Source organism: Sorghum bicolor, chromosome 10 (genome assembly GCF_000003195.3).
Source record: "Sorghum bicolor cultivar BTx623 chromosome 10, Sorghum_bicolor_NCBIv3, whole genome shotgun sequence".
Classification (NCBI taxonomy): domain Eukaryota; kingdom Viridiplantae; phylum Streptophyta; class Magnoliopsida; order Poales; family Poaceae; genus Sorghum; species Sorghum bicolor.
Window position 1 is genome coordinate 16,033,430 of NC_012879.2, and position 18,472 is coordinate 16,051,901.

The 18,472-nt window shown below is 40.0% G+C and overlaps 2 protein-coding genes across 2 annotated transcripts; both read right to left on the reverse strand.

Moving 5' to 3' along the window:
* On the reverse strand, positions 6,997-9,146 carry LOC8072835 (L-type lectin-domain containing receptor kinase IV.1). The gene has a single exon (XM_002438242.2). The coding sequence runs from the start codon at positions 9,033-9,035 to the stop codon at positions 7,023-7,025; it is 2,013 nt and encodes a 670-aa protein (XP_002438287.1). The 5' UTR covers positions 9,036-9,146; the 3' UTR covers positions 6,997-7,022.
* Positions 15,850-18,062, reverse strand: LOC8076443 (L-type lectin-domain containing receptor kinase IV.1). Its single transcript, XM_021449438.1, has one exon. It carries the CDS (start codon positions 18,053-18,055, stop codon positions 16,031-16,033), a length of 2,025 nt encoding a protein of 674 aa, XP_021305113.1. The 5' UTR covers positions 18,056-18,062; the 3' UTR covers positions 15,850-16,030.

An 18,472-nucleotide genomic window follows, 5' to 3' on the forward strand; every position in this document is an offset into this window, starting at 1 on the left:
CTTATGTGTGCCCAGAGATCAATCACACATAAGCCAACAAATTATAGGAAGTATCATCACAAGTGTTTATTACATAACGATAATATCTCAGAGCCTTTACACAAATAAAGTGGAAATAAAAAGATAAGTCTCGCATAGATGCTCCATCTCATAGGCACGTCAACTAGTTGACCACAAGTCTAGAAATCCTCAGGAAAGTAAGGTAGTAGTCATTACCCATGCCATCTGTTACCCATCCAGGATTTTTATCCAAATAAAGAAAATAAAAAAGCATAAGTACATCTCATACTTAACAAGTGTAACATCAGGTTCATGAGGCTCGAAGGCTAGAAACTGATTTGACTGCATGTAGCTTTTAGTTGTCACAATTTTATCATATGAGTAGCATCAAGTTGTCAAGTCCCAAAGTAAACTCATGATCAAGTAAAGTGAATAAAGAATAGCATAAACAACATATTAACAACAATAACATTAATAATTTGTCATTAGTGATCATTTATTCTGTAAGAGTTCCAAAGCCGCTCGTGACCGTGAGCACGGCGAATATATCAGTTTTACACTCTGCAGAGGTTGTACACTTTCACTGTGAGTTATGATTTACCCTTTCGCCCGAGGGTCACGAGTCTCTTAACCCACTTCATAGGAAGGTCGACAGGGTTACTTTGAAGCCTTTCAAAGGTTCATCTAACATGTTAGGGCCGCTTGGTTTCATTAGTCAGTCTGTGTGATTCTACCGCATAGGGAATCCACTGTCTGCTATCCCCCATTTGCGCCACATGGGTAACCTCTAACAAGCTAGAAAAGGTCCTCATATTGAGCTAAAGCCAGAGCCATGTAACCCTCACAGTTGTACTATATGTCATGAATGATCATATACAGATAAGTCATTATAGAGAGAAACTAGAGCACCATAAGATAGCCCAATGCTCTAGCCCCCTTTAACAAAGTTGCTAAAAACTCATCTCTTAATGTTTATTGCATATTCCATTAATCAAATTACAAGATCATGGTTTAGTGAAGCACTAGTATAAGCTACCCAATGGAAACCCATAGTTGACAAGGTATAAGATCAAAACTGTAATCCTTAACAAGGTGGCACATGCAATATGAATTACATGATTATAGTTATTGTAATACCCGATTTTAAAGACAAAACCAGATATGCACCATAAGTGAGTCTTAGAGCCAAATCTCACACATAGCTACAAATATGATGTAATATCAAAAGACAATGCATAAATTATATAACGTACATAATAGAATCAGAAGTAACCTTAGGCAGCAAACAATGTAAGATAACTCCAACTTCGGGTATTAACTTCACTCTACAGGATCCAAATAACTCGTTGATCACAAACCTAAAACATCTCCTAAAGTGTGGGCGAAATAGCAAGAGTGAGTCCATGTTGAACTCCACAAGTATAGCAACTAGATTGTATAGATCCCACAATCTCATGATCATGTGACAATAATAATATAAAGCATTAAATAATAAATATGAGCATATTAACACAACAAGAATCATCACCCTTAATGTAGATGTCCCCAAGGCCGCTCCTGACCGTGAGCTCGGCTAGTATACTAGTTTTAAAACTCTATAGAGGTTGTACATCTTTACCCATGAGTCATGATTTACCCTTTCGCCTGAGGCCCGTCGACCTCTTAACCCACTACCAAGGAAGGTCGACAGGGATCACTATGAAGCCTTTCAAAAGTTCGTCTAACATGTTAGGGCTGCAAGGTTTCTCGGGCGCGCAGATATAGAGCCCCCCTTCCAATGGCACAATGACTCGCATCCTATACACATAAAGACAGAGGCCACACTATACCCAAAACGGCAAACCCCTCTAGCGCCCTTTCGGGTAACCGCTAACAAGCTAGAAAAGGTCTTCATACCTAAAGCCAGAGCCATTATAGCCCTGATGGTTGCATTTTTATCCCAGGTGATCACGTACAGATAAATTCTCAAGTTGCTAAAAAGTCATTTTTATCGTTTGTTGCTTAACATTAATCTAGTCACAAGATCATTGTCACAGAAAGAAAACCCAAATACCATACTTGTCTTGATAAAAGCTTTCCTGTTGCTCTTGCTAATTCTGCTAGTCCAAAACTTTAATTAATTGCTTGCTCACTATTACCAACTCCGATCCTTCTTGATCACCACATAAAACTCACCGACTAGATAGGATCACACCACACAAGCATCCGAATAAACATGCATAGCAAACATAATAAATTTAGAACAATACACCAATCAATAAAAAGGTTTGAAAATAGTTCTACGCATTGCTACGAGCACACAAGCATTAACAGCACGCTAACGAGAGCTACAATAAAAACTAAACAACTATCATAAGATTTACTTTATGAGGAGAAGAAAACTATGAGTTTCATTTATTTTAACAATATAAAAGCATGTATAAGATATTATAGAGCAATATCCAAAAAAAATCAAATTATATTCGAGATTAAAAAACTAAATGAAATTTAATCATATTTTATTTTGCTTGTAAACAATGTCATATAATTTAATAAAGTTAAATTTTATTTTTGCAAAGATAAAAGAAAACGTGAGAACAACTATTAAAATTATATGTGATGCGTGTTTGCCTAAGTAAATTGTAATTCAAAACACGTTTATGTTAACAATTAATCATATTAACTTTTACCTATAAAATATCAAAGTATATCACTTATGTTGTTTTAAATTTTAAAATTGCTGACGTGTATATTAATTAAATTAATATTTAAATTATAATATTTAGAGACATTTGATATGGTAAATGTCATCACTAACATGCAGAGGATCTTCATAGAAAGAACTATAGCCGGATGGAATGGGCATGTAGGGTTAGCTTTTATATAAAGCAAGATCATAGACTGGTTTTGCAAGGATGATAAGATAACAAAGAGTAAACAGTGAACTTGCTAAATGATACTGTAGCATGGCTTGTACAGAATTGATTAAATGAAAGGAGGGCAAGCTACGTTCCAGTCACAAATAATAGTAAAAAGGATATAGAATGAACCTGGACACAAAGAAAATAGAATGTGTTGGCTTCCAGTGTGACAGTCGTGATTCATGGAGAGCAGAGGCGATGACCAAGTTCAGAACAGCTCCGTGGAATTGTAAAGCTTGATCTGCCAAATTTCTCCATGATTTGGGCTCCTGGCATGGAGCAGTCCTAGACACTCAAAGCTAGCATGTATGGAGATTTGCATGCTTCTGCTCGGCACAACAGATGAGAGATGATGAGTGAGTATGACTATCAGCACGGCACAGGCAGCAGATGTTAGATCTGCAGGCAAGGCACCGCAACATACCGAAACAATATATGGTTTGCCAGAGATGAAGTTATTGGCAAGAAGCCAGTCTGAGCACGTGAGGTGACGTGGCCACGTGCAGATGCTGGTCGATGACGCTGCAGCAGAGCTGCTGCTCCGGCGGAGACCGCCTGCTACCTCTGCAGAGGCGCTTGTGATAGTGGTCTTCCCTAGAGACACTCTAAGTAGCCGGAAAGAGCTCCGCGAAGGAGTCGTTGGAGTTGGCCGGCGGCGACAAGAAGAGAGAAAATTATAATTTACTACACAAGGAATTTCTCAAACTAAGGGCTTCTCATATGGTAGTTTTGATGTGCTTTGCCTAAGGGGTTGGTAAATATATAGGGAGAGAAACTCCCCACCTCCATGTCAACTAACTATATGTACTAATTGATTTGTAACTTCATCTTTACTAATAGGCCTAATTAATTATTAAAGCATTACTAAATAAATACATGGTCTTTGGAATTTGTTATGAATATTGCAAACGCGCTTTGACGTTAGAAAAATAGTAAGAGATTTATTATTTTCGGAATTAATTATTTTCATAGATAAAATAATTCTAGAAAAGTCTAGAATTAGTAGTTAAGCCACAAAAAATACTCCGAAATCTTTGAAAATTTGAGAAAATTTCTCAGGATATTATAGAACATGGGGAACCCGAATAAAGATTTTAGAGCTCATGATAAGATTGTTTGGAGCATCTAAAAAATTAGATCATGCTCAGAGAAAAGTGAGAACAGAAGATGGAAAAATTCCCGAAAAGTTTGTAGAGATTGCTTGATGGACGAGGAACTAAAAGAAGTGCTTTGAGTGACAAAGAAAAGATTTTAGGAAGCTCCTAATAAAAACGTGAGCTTAGAAACAAGGAAAAGAATTTGGTTGTAGATAAAGATAAAGATGTACTCACCAAGGAAGATCATTCTACTAAACACAATTTTAAAAACTTTGCTTAGTCTCAACATACAAAGGAGCAACAAATAAACATCACATAAAACATATGTACCAGCATGTATGCTCAACAATGTTACTAAACCCTATGATGAATTTTAATATAAGGAAAAAATTTATTTAATTATATTTTCATGAGCACAGAAATACAAAATAAATTACATTAGCTCTATTTTAAAAGAAGCAAAATTTAGGGTGTTACAGTTATTAGAAAACAAGGATAATCACATGCTATACTTGCCTTAATCAAACTGGTCCGGCTCAGCCTGTTCATAGAAGTACTCTTGGTCACCCACGAATTGCTCATCGTCTATACTCAATCATCATATCAACAGTAGTCATCCAGAGACAATCATACAAAGCAAAAAAAATCTATAATTAGAACAGTACACTAACAGTAGTAAATTTAAACAAAAAGTTTGTAAAATGAATCTACATTGTACTATGAGCACACAGACGCGAAGATCATAAAAATCGGAGTTATAATGGAGAAGTTATGGACTAAGCAAGATTTTCTATAATAAAATAATAGATTAAATCTAAGTTCAGATTTTAAAAGTTAAAAACATGTAAAACAGTGGTATTAATCTATAGATTATACAAAACCGAATCTAATGCAATTTTAACAAGTCAAATTGGAGTTAAAATGGTGATTTTATGAGTAAAACAAGATCAATGGCAATTATGTAATTTTGAGAAAGCGTATTTGAATCTGATTAAAGGAAAATATGCTTTTGAAATAAGAAAATGTATTATGAGAATACGCTTCTATATTTAAAAACTACAAGGGCTCTTTTGCAAAAGCTGCGGTCGAAGCGGTACCCTTCAATCTGGGCTGCTAGATCTCTGATGAACGGTCAATATTAGATCGGGGTTTGGGAGAGAGGGCAACCGGCCGGAATCGGGGAAGAACGCGGCGGCGCCATGGCTGGACTTAACCGGTGCTAACCAATCTAGCGATTTAGAGCACTAGAAAATGAACCAAAGGCGTAGGGGCGTAGAGAAGCTCATGGCGATCTCACCTAGGGTAATGCCGACGTCGAGGAAGGGCTAGGGTTGGGTGACAATGGCAGATGGCGAACGACGGGTTCTGCAAAAGTACGGCGAGGTCAACCGTGGCACAGAGAGCACGGAAACGCGAAAGAGAAGGCTTAGCAGCTTCGCAAAGATGGCGAGAGGCTCGGCAAGGGACTCACAAAAGCAGAGATGCGACGGAGCAGAAGCTCGAGCTTGGCGCGAATCTCAATGGCGATTTGCGGCGTGACTAGGGTGGCGATTCGCTCTAGGGTTGGGAATAGGGAGTTTGGCGAGGCCGAGGCCGCTACTTAAGAGGCCCTCGACGTGCGGGACACGTCAAACGTGAGGATCACGCGCGGCCGGTTTGAATTCGCTATCGAGTCCGGCTCGAACACGAGCTAGGGGATGAGTCCGACATGTGGGTCCCACCTATCGGCGAAACTGTGGCGCGGGGAAGAGCTGTTAGCGACTGTGGCGAGGGAAGAGCGTCCGCGCGGCTTGAATGGGCTGGCCAGGATTCGCGGCCCACTGGTGAGGAGGAGGGGAGGGAGAGTTGGGCCAAGTGGGGAAAGAAAGGGGAAGTGGATTGGGGCCAGCCCAAGGAAGAGAAATAGGGCGCAGGAAGCTCTCTTGCCGAATTCCAGGGAGAGAGTGGGGAAGAAAATAAATCTCCTTTTCTTTTTCTTTCAACCTTTTGCTCAAGTAAAATTCAAAAAGAATTTGAAAACCACTTAGAATTTGAAACAACCACTAAAGCAAAAATAAATGCAGCAGCATGGATGCTCAAACATGTATCTAGACCTTATAGTTGATTTTAATTTAATAAAAAAAATATTATTTACTACATTACAATGCTCATACAAATACAATAAATCAATTTACCTTATTTTCAAAATATGCAAATTTTAGGGTGTTACATCTTTCCTGTGCGGCCTGCCTCCCTCTCCTCTCTATGTAGTGGCAGGCCTCCCTTCCCACCCGCGTAGCGGCACACCTCCCTCTCCCTCATGTGATGGCTCAACGCGAAAACGATGGTGGCAGGGCTAGCACAGCAGCTCATAAGTCAAGGCAGAAAGTATTGTTGGCTGATTTATTGTGAGAGAAAAACACTGCTAAATGGCTGGCAGATTCGGCTGATAAGCCCAAACGAACAAAATGTGGTCGGTTGTGCTCGTGGTGGCAAGCCATATAGCACGCAACCGCCTGTGCCCACGGTGGGAGGGACTTGCGGCCATGTTGTAGCATGTGCTTGCTGCCGGCTGGATTTGAGCGGCAGCAGTGGGGGCTCGCGGATCCGATGAGTGGTGGTGGTGATGCTTCGATGTGCTTTGGGGCCTCGTCGATGGGCTCAGCAGGTCCTATGAAAGGGCTTGCTGTCTTTTTTTATTGATTAATCTAGATGGGCATACGGCCACCTTAGGTCCTCATTAACACTAGAGGCGGAAGAGATGCATGTCTACGTATGATAATGGATTTTGGCCGACAGAGAATCCTAGACATAGAGATGGAAACTAATCCTATAGTATCGTAAAAACAGGATTCTTCTACTTTGACAAATACAAACTTCACATTTCAAATTAGTTAGATTAGATAACACAGTGGACTTGAGGTAAATATTGTGATGGCAGAACTAACAATGATTACAGTAGACTTCCAAATTAAAATTTAATGAGGCCAACTGACTACAACATGGTCTAGCCCGGGGGGCTGGGATTGTCATCTATGATCTATTGTCACCTTCCGCTTGACAGGCTGGAGGTAATGCTACTGCTCCCAACTATGGATGTAAACTGATCAAAGCCTTCATTTTGCATCAGGGCCAGAACGCTATAACTTAAGTTTGTGGGCATCATTTCTGGGAGTGGCATCTCCCCATTGAGGTATTTTATGACTTGCCTCATACTGGGCCTTGCATTACAAACTGGGTGTGCACACATCAATCCTAGATTTAATGCTAGGCATACCTCATCTGCATTGTAACTACCTTGTAACCTAGTGTCCATTGTGTATGTGAGTGATCCTTCCTGCCAATGCTTGACAACCCAATCAATTAGGATCTGCGAACTATCCTCTGCATGACTATTGATTGGCCTTTGCCCACAAGTTACCTCAAGAATGAAAATTCCAAATGCATACACATCTGTTAGAGGTGTTGCCTTACCGGTACGGGCCAGTTCTGGAGCAATATATCCCATGGTACCAACTACATGTGTTGTCTGAGGGTTAGTACCGTGATCATACAATCTTGCAAGACCAAAATCACCTAGACGTCCATTCATCTCACTATCAAGTAGCACATTGCTTGCTTTGATGTCCCGGTGGATTACAACCTTTTCCCACCTCTCATGCAGATACAATAGGCCAGATGCAACACCTTTGATGATTTGAAACCTTTGAGCCCAATTCAGAGTAGGCTTATCCTCTTCACAATGTAAATACTTATCAAGACTTCCATTTGACATATAGTCATATACTAATAGTAGTTCACCTTTTCTTCGACAATAACCAAGTAGCTGGACCAGGTTGCGATGACGGAGACGACCAATACTGACAATCTCGGCAATAAACTCCTTCATTCCCTGCTTTGATTCATGTGACACCCTCTTTACCGCAACCTCTAATTTTGAGGTGGGAAGCACACCTTTATACACCTTCCCAAATCCTCCTAAGCCAAGTAGATTCTTATTCTTGAATCCATCTGTAGCATGGAATAAATCCTTGTAGGGAAAGCGGTGTGGCCCGAACTCGGCTTCCCAATCTTCTTGTACCTCAGCATACTTCATTCGCCTCCGCACAAATAGAATAACAGTTGTCCCAAGAAGGATAATGAATGTGGCTGTGACTATTGGTAGGATGATCTCAAGCACCTTGGACAGAGGTTTTGGGCCAACATCAGGTAGCTTTGGCAACTTGGCAATATCAATAAGTGGAGCTGGGCTGTTAATGCCTAAGCTCCAGCCGAGCACACAATATAAGGAATTGATTGGACCAGTTGATGCAGAGAAGCCAATGTAGGATGGGTCTTCCAATACTGTTGAGAGGTTGTACGTAGCTGACAGTAGAGGTTTGGATGGTTTGTCTACCCTGAGGGGAGCCAGTGTCACGTTGATCTGTGCGGTATCACCATTATAGTCCACCCAAACTTGCATCTCTTTGCGACTAACAAGGGACAAGTTTTGGAATTTACCATTCTTGTCATCATAGAAGGCAGCTGACCGGGACTGAAATGAGGTGAGACTGTTGATGTTGATGCCGATGTGGTTGTCATCAATGTCATTGAACTCAGTATTTTGGCTACTATCAAGCTCGACTGCAAATATGTGGTTGCTTGCTTTGCCATCACTTGTTTTGTTGAGGAGACCCAAGTATTGTGAGTGCTGTGCACCAGAGAAATCCTTGGTCGGAGAGATAAGGAAAGTCATGCCATCGGTACATTGATCAGAGTAGATGGGGACCATACCGAACACAAAGGTAACTGAGAAAGACTGCACCATCTCACCAGGGGACTTGCGGAATCGCCATGGGGCTGGGTAGAACGCATGGCCTTTAAGGTGTACTGTGTGATTGGTCAGCTCAAGGACACCGTCTGGTGTAACCGTGGCTGTTCCGTCGAGGGTGAGGTTATTGCCGGAGAAGCCGGAGTAGACGAACTGATCCTCACTGGTGACAGTGGTGAAGCATAAAAGGTTTAGGGCCACGGAAAGTAGCAAGGGTAAAAGGAAGGGTATATGCAAAAGATTAGGCATTTCTGCAGCTCTAAGAACTCAATAAGATGCAGTGCAGGAATGGGGGTGTGGCTTTCATGGGATCGGGAAGTGTGTATTTGCAGCGATGGGGTAGCTCTTTGGCATAGAAGGGAAGAAAATCTAGAGGTGGAGGAGATTGTTGCAGAAGGTTTCTCTCAGAAGGTAATATATCTAGAGGTTAGGAAGACAACCAACTATCTAAGGTGTCGCAAAATTATACATCAAAGTGACGAATGAAAAGGTATCTATGACAAAGTCCAGACCAGACGAGTCAAGCCATGAAAAATGTGACTTGTAAGGCCAAATCTGGAATGCGAGAATAATGTTTCTTTGTTTGTTCAATGGTATGACTGCAAGAACATTTCAGGAGACAGTTGATAATAGGCCGGGGCAGGGAAGTCTAGTGAGTCGTCGCACTCAGTTTGATCTGAATGATATTGTTGATTGATGACATGGCTTTTTATATTTGTCAGAATCAGGGCTCAGAATTGTACCTCCTGATGAGCCAGTTTGGAGTTTGCCATGCTAGGTTGATTTCACACCTTTCCAGCCGTACAGTCAAAACTTATGGTATGTATTTCACTACTGGAACTAGTTGTTTTCACATCTTAAATTGTCCAGCAGTTCTTTCAGAAAACGTATTACACGTCTGGATAAAGTTATATTCACTACATGATGCTTTATTTTAATATTGTCACATTCCCAAACAGAACGACTAGAAAACTAGTTCTAGCTCCTGAGTAAAGTTGCGATCCTTATTGATTCTTCACACCTTCTGTGTATGGAAGCCTAAGGTAACATTTGCCTTCGACATTCGTATTCCAAATGACATGGTTCTGAACCAGTTCTTCACATAAGTTTTTGAGCAAACAGGAGGTGCTTGCCCCTACTGGATATATATATATAAGAAAATAAAGCCAGTCCAAAAGAACAAAAACAGAGAGAAAAAAATTGCAAGACCATAGCGATTTCATGTTTGATGTTAGCTTGAAAGCATCCACAAAGGGTGGGCCTTAAATATCAAATCATTTCTCACCAACCAGATGCTCTAGGTTAGCAAGACAATTATTTCGAAAAGCCAGCTTCTTCACATAAGTTATTGAATTCCGTCTCCTTTGATCCTTTCCGTTGTTCACCCCTTTGTTTGGGCTGCAAATTTCTCCGCATAGGGACGCTATGTGAGAAATCTCTCCACTGGATTGTCCTTTCATCATGAACTTGACAGTTGACACTATAAGTCTCTTCTATTGCAGCTGCCATCAGCATGTTTGAACATCTGAACGTTTCACGGTTCTTTACCTGCCAAGCGTATATATAGACAGATTGACACAATCTTCACCCGGCTTCTTGGACTTTTTCAGAACACGTAACCAGGCAAAGTCTTGGCCTGCTTGTCGATTACCAAATACCCACAGAACAAAGCGACTTCATATCAATACTGGCCCACCAAAATTCGTCACCACCTGTCTCCCTCTTGAATTAGTTTATTTGGAAAATGAGATCGTTTGAGGCCCTTGGATATGCATGTATATAGCCTACTATATACATGCTCGTTATAGGCCTCCACAAAATCTCCATATTAGTCCTCACGTGACACCTTATTGGAAGAAAAAGATAAATTCTAGAAATATCACAGAAAAACAGAGATATCTTGTCTATGGTTACGTAGATTCTAAACATCATGTCTCATAATAGCAATTAGATATATTTTATTTTGTAAAAGTTTACCCACTTTTGATATTATATAAAATATAAAGACAACCATTAAATTTGCATCTAAATTATCCAATTATACAATTATTTAAAAAATTAAGTAGCCCTAAGTTTGCATCTAAGTTTTCCACCTTTGCAATTAAGAAAGATAATATGAAGGCGATAGTTTTTGCTTTTAGTTAAATTATTTACATTTGCCATCATGAAACATAATATAAAATATCCATTTCATTTCTATCTAAATTATTAGGCTTTGTCATTATAACAAATAAACTAAAATATTCCCCATACCTATGTCCAAATACTAGTATAGGCTACACCATAGTTAAATTCAAACTAAGCAAAACTGTTATATGCCACCATTTGACTAAATAAACATGAATGCATCAGGAAAAATATTTTTAGTATCTTATTAACCATGCAAAAATATCTTGGTTGTTTGTTAAACACAAAATATTAGTTTTAGTAGTTTATTAATTATGGAAAAATATTTTTCTTCACAAGCACTACTACAGAAACATCATTAAAGCAGCTGATTCGTAACCCTCACCCCTCACCACCAGTTTTGAACCTGGGCAGTGAAAGATCGAAAATAATGACATGCCCACTGTCTTTTGGAATCCAGCGGTGATAATAGGTTGCCACTGTCGTTTGGTAACATGAGCTTGTGGTGATAGTGGTTTTCATAAATAAAAGAAACGAAGAAAAAAGCAAAAATGTTTATTTTAATCCTTCTTAGAGAAGTCACAAGTCTACCTATGTCCTCACGTACCTCCTATAACCATCACTCTAGTCCAAACTCACTTGTGTCTATATGACATATTCATTCCACTAGTATTCACTGTTAAGTTTTTCAAAATAAATATTTATGACTCTAAGTGACTTTAAACAAAAAAATCATCTATAAGTTGTAGTTGTAATCGAGATATGCAACTTTGGTTTGGTCATTTCGCCAACTGACATTGTTTGACAAATTTGAATTTCCAATTGCAAGAACTTGAGACATACTTTTGGGACCTCAAATAATTTCAAATGGGAAATTCATCAACTACAAAGTTGGAGTTCTCATTGGGATCTACAACTTTGGTTTTGGCAAATTATCCTTTCAAGGTCGTTTGAAAGTTTTGAATTCTAAAATTTTAGAACTTCAAATAAAAATTTCAGACCACAAACGATTTCTAATAAAAAAGTTGTTAAGATCTACAACTTTGCATTGGGATAATTTTTTTATCTGAGGTCATTTATACAATTAAAAAATAAATTTCAAAATATGAGAACTTCATACACAATTCTGGGATTGTAAATGACTTTAAATAAAAAATTCATCAAATACAAATTTGTAGATCCATATAAAGTTTGTTTTCATATTTTTTTTCTTGAAAAAGATAAATTTTGGTATGCTGCAACATGGTTATCACCACCCGGATCATACGACATGCTGAAGGGAAAAAACATCTACCACTGGTTCATATGGGGAGCCGGCATGATGAAGAGCTCATCATATATTTGTTTTTAGTGCCGTCTATTATATTGTTCCATGAGCATTAAGCTGGCATCCCATAAAAGTATTTACAAACATGAATATAGTATTAGTAAATAATGTTTGTTGATAATCTATGTACCCTTGGGATAATATTTCTTGATATAAAAGAGAGTTAGAAGTTTGAATCTTTAAATATGGCCAGGAAAAATATAGAACAAAAAAGTACAAACTGATGTTTGGTTGAACCACCTAAAGGTTCATGCAAAAGAAAAAAAAAATCACCTAGATTTTTGGCTGTATATAGCATTCTTAGCATCGAGCCACACTCTACAACAAGCACATCTGAGCGATCCTGTCAAGGGATCCATTTCACAAAAAGGAAACATATTCACATGTTTCTTTGCTGAAAGCTTAAACTGAGATAACGAGTAGCAATTAAATCCCGAAATATGGTATGCCATGCTGGTTATTAAGATGTTTGACAGCTAGCTTGCGTTAAGTTAAATATACTCCCTCCATCCCAAATTATAAGAAGTTTGACTTTTTTGACCTCAAGTTTGACCACTAATTTTATTTAAAAAATGTATAAAATTTAGGTTATTCTTGAAGAACTTTTATTAATAAATCAAGCCACGACAAAAGAAATAATATTATACACAAATTTTTGAATAAGACGAGTAGTCAAACTTGGTATAAAAAAGTCAAACGTCTTATAATTTGGGATAGATTGAGTAAAACTTAGCCGGCATGAAACGAACGTAGACCTGACATAAGGAAACCACGTTGATACAGATGTATCATAGGAAGTGGCTTGTGAAACCAGAACTTGAACAGTTCCAACGCCGGTGGTACATAACCATTGTTGCAGCATCCTTTAATTTCATTGAGAAAGTTATAACCATGTTCCAACGCTACCCAGATCATACACAGCTCATACAACACAGATTTGTAAAACAAATATAAGCTGTATGGCAGTATGGCAAAGCATCCTTTCATTATCACTTGAACTGTTCCAACGCTGGATGATCAACCTATGTCAGGTTCCCTCCTGCCTAGAAAGTTCGCTTTGACTGGGTGTCCTCTCGCCACAAAGGGCGCATCCATCACTTCTTCCAGCTCGACTCGGTTTTCTTAATTCCAGTGGCTGAGCTATTAGTGGAAGGAGTCTCCAGAACAGCAACTATATTACTTAATTAATCTAGAGGTTTGGAAGACACCGAACTATCTCGAAAGTATACATCAAAGTCACAAATGAAAATGAATCCATGACAAGTCCAGAGGAGCCATGCCATGTGGCAAGTAACTCCTAATCTTGAAATTCAAGAATCATTTTTCTTTGTTTCTTTGATGCGACTGCAAGAACATTTCATGGGGTGTTGACAGTACGCTGGGGGCAGGAAAGTCTAGCGAGACCACTTCAGATTGATCTGAATGACAATGACATGGACGATTGGTGACATGATTTTTTTTATTTCACAGCAGGATTGGACCTGCCAATGAGCGCTGTGGTAGGTTGATTTCTATTTCCATTGGTGCATATAGTCAAAACTTCTGGTATGCGTTTTGAATAGAATTGTTCAGCAGCCATTCCTGAAACCGTTTTACATTTTTGGATGTAGTTGTTTTTCACTCCATGTGACATTCCCATGCTCCAGTGCTCACAACTGAAAAAACTAGTTGTCAATAGTGAGTAAAAAGTTGTAATTTCTTTGCTTCTTCTTCTTCTTCTTCTTCTTCTTCTTCTTCTTCTTCTTCTTCTTCTTCTTCTTCTTCTTCTTCTTCTTCTTCTTCTTCTTCTTCTCTGTACGAGTGACTTTTAGTGCAAAGGTCACATAGTGACCATACATGAAACCTTTTATGAAACCAGAGTATGCGCTCCACCATTTTTAATTTTCGCACATACACAGGTTGCTGCAACATGTACCCTATGTAGCACATTCTCCGATGCTCTATAGCAGGGGCACTAGATAAATCTAGTACCGAAGTCTAGTTACATGACCCTCTACTCTTTCTATAGTGAGTGACATATGGTGCCACCCTACAAATCTGGTGGCCCACCTGTCAGTGGGAGTGAGGGACATTCGGACCACTCCGGAGGTGTCAGGCTACATTCTCAAGTTACTTCCCCTCCGGCGTTCTCCAGGACAGCCGGCACCAAGTCCTTTTCTCAAAAGCTTTTAAAATTTGCCAACTTCAAATGTGTTCCAACTTTGAATACAATTCCTTTAAACACTGAGTTATTTGCTTTTCAAAAAAATCAAAAGCATTTTCATTTACTTCTTCACCACATCACTATGTCTAACACACATGTAAAGTTGGACATCACATATGAGCATTAGATAACTTTTATCACATTAACATTCTACTCATACAACTATTCTAAACCCGATTGTGCACTCTATTGCACCTTGGCCAGCAAAATTGAAACCCCTAGCTTATACCTTTGCCTCGGGCTGCTTCCATTTGCTATCTCCCCTTGTCTCTCTAAAATTGAGAACTTCATCACTTGTGGAACACCATCATCTCCATGATAGCCTCCTCTTGCTGACTAGCTCAGCCCTTGGGTGTGGACCTAACCTAGTTTATCATAGCACTTAAGCGCATTGTTAGTCCACTAGTTGTCACTCAATTATCAAAATCAAACTAGGGCTTTTAGGTTGCGAGGATCTTGGGCCATGACCTCACAGCGACATCGATCTGCGTTTGCGAGACGTCAATCATGGATCTATCCCTAGAGACCTCTTTTGCTCTCCTACTCCAAGCTCCGCCACCCACCTAATCGGCACCCTATGAGGCTCCATCATCACTTGGTTCTGGCTCCTTTCTCCATCACTTGGTGGGTTCACAGTGGGTCCTTCCTACATTGAGCAGCAGCGAGGTGGAGAGCCCCAGGATCTTTGCAAGATCTAGATGGTTGCAAGATCTGAGCGAGCAATGTTGAAATCTAAGCGGAGGGCATCTTCCTCGCATGTGAACCCCTCATCTCATCTCCCCCAATTTCTCTTCTCTTAAATATGTGCCCTCACTCTTTCTTCTTCTCAAATTTGTGGCCCACGGCGATGGAGGCATCCATGAAGCAGCAACAAGTGGAGGCGGGGACACAGTGGCCTACATAGCTCAATTTCGGCTAGGTGGTCAGGGTGAGCCACAGAAGGCACATGCTTCATTTGCAATGACCGCGGAATCTCATTGGAGTGGGCCTACTCCAAGGAGATCTGCTGGCGCAGATAGCCCCCATGGGCTCAAAGGTAGGGTTTAGTTGCCAGGTGGCTTTTCTAGAAGCAGAGGTGTCCACCCATCTTTGTTGTTCTTGACTAAGAGAGATCCAGAAGCGCCTCAGAAAAACCTAAATTGATCGACTATGAAATTTTGTACTGCAGCCTGCAGTAGTGTACTGGCTTTTTTAATTAATGTGATGGAAAATCCTCAACTGCTAATTAAGTGAAATCTTAAATAAAATATGTTTGGGGCTATAAATAACTGTAACAAAAAATATTTGAGATAATATGAACATGTGTATATTCTTGATCTCCTAGGTCTTCTAGGTCCTACACATGTTTTCCGAACTAAAGATTGAGGTGTAGGTGCTAATTATTTCTTGTAATTCCAAATGCCAAAAAAAATTACATTGAAAAACTTGGTCTATATAGGATATCGAAATTTTCATTACAAATGTCGTAACCAGGTACAAGGAATATATGTGGAATATAAATCATTACAAAAGTACATCTAATACATTTATCCTAGATTTTATTGTCAACCAAAATAAACAGGACAGTGGTGGCAGCAAGCCACTTTGTTATCTTCCATCTAGTGAAAACGATACTGAACCAAAGTCCATCATTATTGGCGATGGATACAATGATACTGTGGATTTGTCAAGCCGTGTTTCATTCTGCAGCAAGGCCAACATATGAAAACTGAAGTGTGCTGGTAGTAGCTCTGGTAGTGTCATCTCACCATCGAGATACTGTAAAACTTGCCTCATGCTTGGCCTTGCATCAGGAGATGGGTGTGAGCACAGCAATCCTAACTTTAATGCGAGGCATGCTTCGTCGATATCATATTTACCTTGCAGATTGATATCTATTGTATCAAGGAGTGAGTCTTTATGCCAATTATGAATAACCCAATCGGCCAACATGAGCTGGTTGCCTCGGGTGTCTTCATTGATAGGCTTTTTTCCACAGGTAACCTCAAGAATGAAAACACCAAAAGCAAACACATCGGTTAGTGTTGTTGCCATGCCTTTGTGTACAAGCTCTGGAGCTAGGTATCCTATTGTGCCAACAACATGCGTGGTATGTGGGTCAGTGCCATGATCATATAATCTGGCAAGGCCAAAATCTCCCAGCCGTCCATTCATGTTTCTGTCAAGAAGAACATTGTTTGGTTTGACATCTCGATGGACGACAACTTTGTCCCATTCCTCGTGGAGGTAGAGCAAACCCGATGCAATGTCTTTGATAATCTTAAACCTTTGTCCCCAGTCTAAAGTGGTCCTGCCCTCTTCATCATACAAGTACTTGTCAAGGCTTCCATTTACCATATAGTCATACACTAGAAAGAATTCACCCTTTCTCCTACAATATCCATGCAATTGCACAATATTGTTATGTTGAAGATGCCCCAAGCTGACAACTTCAGCAGTGAACTGTTTTATGCCTTGCTTCGAATCATATGGTACCATCTTTACTGCGACTTCTGATTTTGACTTTGGAAGCACTCCCTTGTACACCCTTCCAAAACCACCTACACCTATCAAGTGCTTGGAATTGAAGCCTTTGGTGGCATGAAACAAATCTTTGTATGTGAATCTCTGTGGACCATACTCAACCTCCCAATCTTCGCGTATCTCCTTATACCTAAAATGTCTCCTGATGAGAATAACAACTGTAGTACCAATAACTAATACCAAAAGGGCAGATGCAATTGGAAGGATGATCTCTAGGAGTTTAGATGGAGGTCTTGGACCAAGGTAAGGTAGTTTGGGTAGTTTGATGGAGTCAATGGTTGGAGCGGGGCTATTCATACCAAAACTCAAGCCAAGAATACAATGATGCCCTGTGCTTAAGCCTGTTGAAGATGAGAAGCCAATGTATGCTTCCTCCGTGAGTATTGTGGAAAGGTTGAAGGCTAAAGACAGTAGTGGCGTCACAGGTTTTTCTAGGCCTAGAGGGGCTACGGTCACATCGATCTGCGTCTTCTTGGCATCATACTCCACCCAGGTTTGGATTGGCCCACTTCCAATTAGGGATAGGTTTGTGAACGTGCCATTCTTATCATTGTAGAAGCCTGCTGTGTAGGATTTCAAAGAGTTGAGGCTGTTGATGTCTATGCCGACATGGTTGTTGTCAATGTCCCCAAACTCAGTATTTTGGATGGTATCGAGCTCAATTGCAAAGATATGATTGCTCAGACTACCATTGTTTGTGGAGTTAAAAAGGCCCAAAAACTGTATTGAGTAAGCGTCAGTGAAGTCTTTACTTGGGCTAATGAAGAAGGCAAAGCCATGGCCTCTGATGTCTCCAAATGAAGAGAGGATACCAAACACAAAGGAGAGGGAAAAGGATTGAACCGTGCCATCGGGGGACTGGCGGAAGCGTAGCGGAGAAGGGTAAAATGCATGACCCTTGATCCGGGCTGTATCATTTGTCAGCTCGATGAGGCCAGTCGATGTGATTCTGGCTGCGCCATCTAGGGTGAGGTTGCTGCCGCTGAAACCAGTGAAGACGAATTGTTCATGGTCACTATCGGCGATACTGAATTCTGGTATAAACCCTACAATTAGGAAGAGGAGGATAGTCATAATAATGAGCTTCATGCTGGTAGTGGTCATGGCTAATTATGTCGACTTGTATTCCTGGTATGTAAATTTATAGCCTGGTATGGCACCCAACTTCTTTCAAGAGATACGACCTAGTCTACACCACCCAATTGGCACGACATGGAAACAGCAGCTGGCGGTCCTCAGGGGTTGGCAAACTTGGTATCAAATGACATCAGAGTGCAGTAGATTCAACAAAGTCCGCATTATTTGTTTCGAGGACGTTGATTACTTACTGAGCTTATTAGTCTTGCAGACGTTTAGCATGATTGAAAATTGACTAGCAATTTTAAGTACGCTACAGGTCTTAAATGTCTCGTGGTGGGCATGTTTAATTATGAGTATGTAACATGCAATATTTCATACGAAAGAATCTTAATATATTACTATTAAAAGAACAACTTTATATAATGA

Bases quoted from the DNA above. Each gene is read 5' to 3' on its own strand.
- LOC8072835 (XM_002438242.2), bottom strand. From the start codon at position 9,035: ATGCCTAATCTTTTGCATATACCCTTCCTTTTACCCTTGCTACTTTCC.
- LOC8076443 (XM_021449438.1), bottom strand. From the start codon at position 18,055: ATGAAGCTCATTATTATGACTATCCTCCTCTTCCTAATTGTAGGGTTT.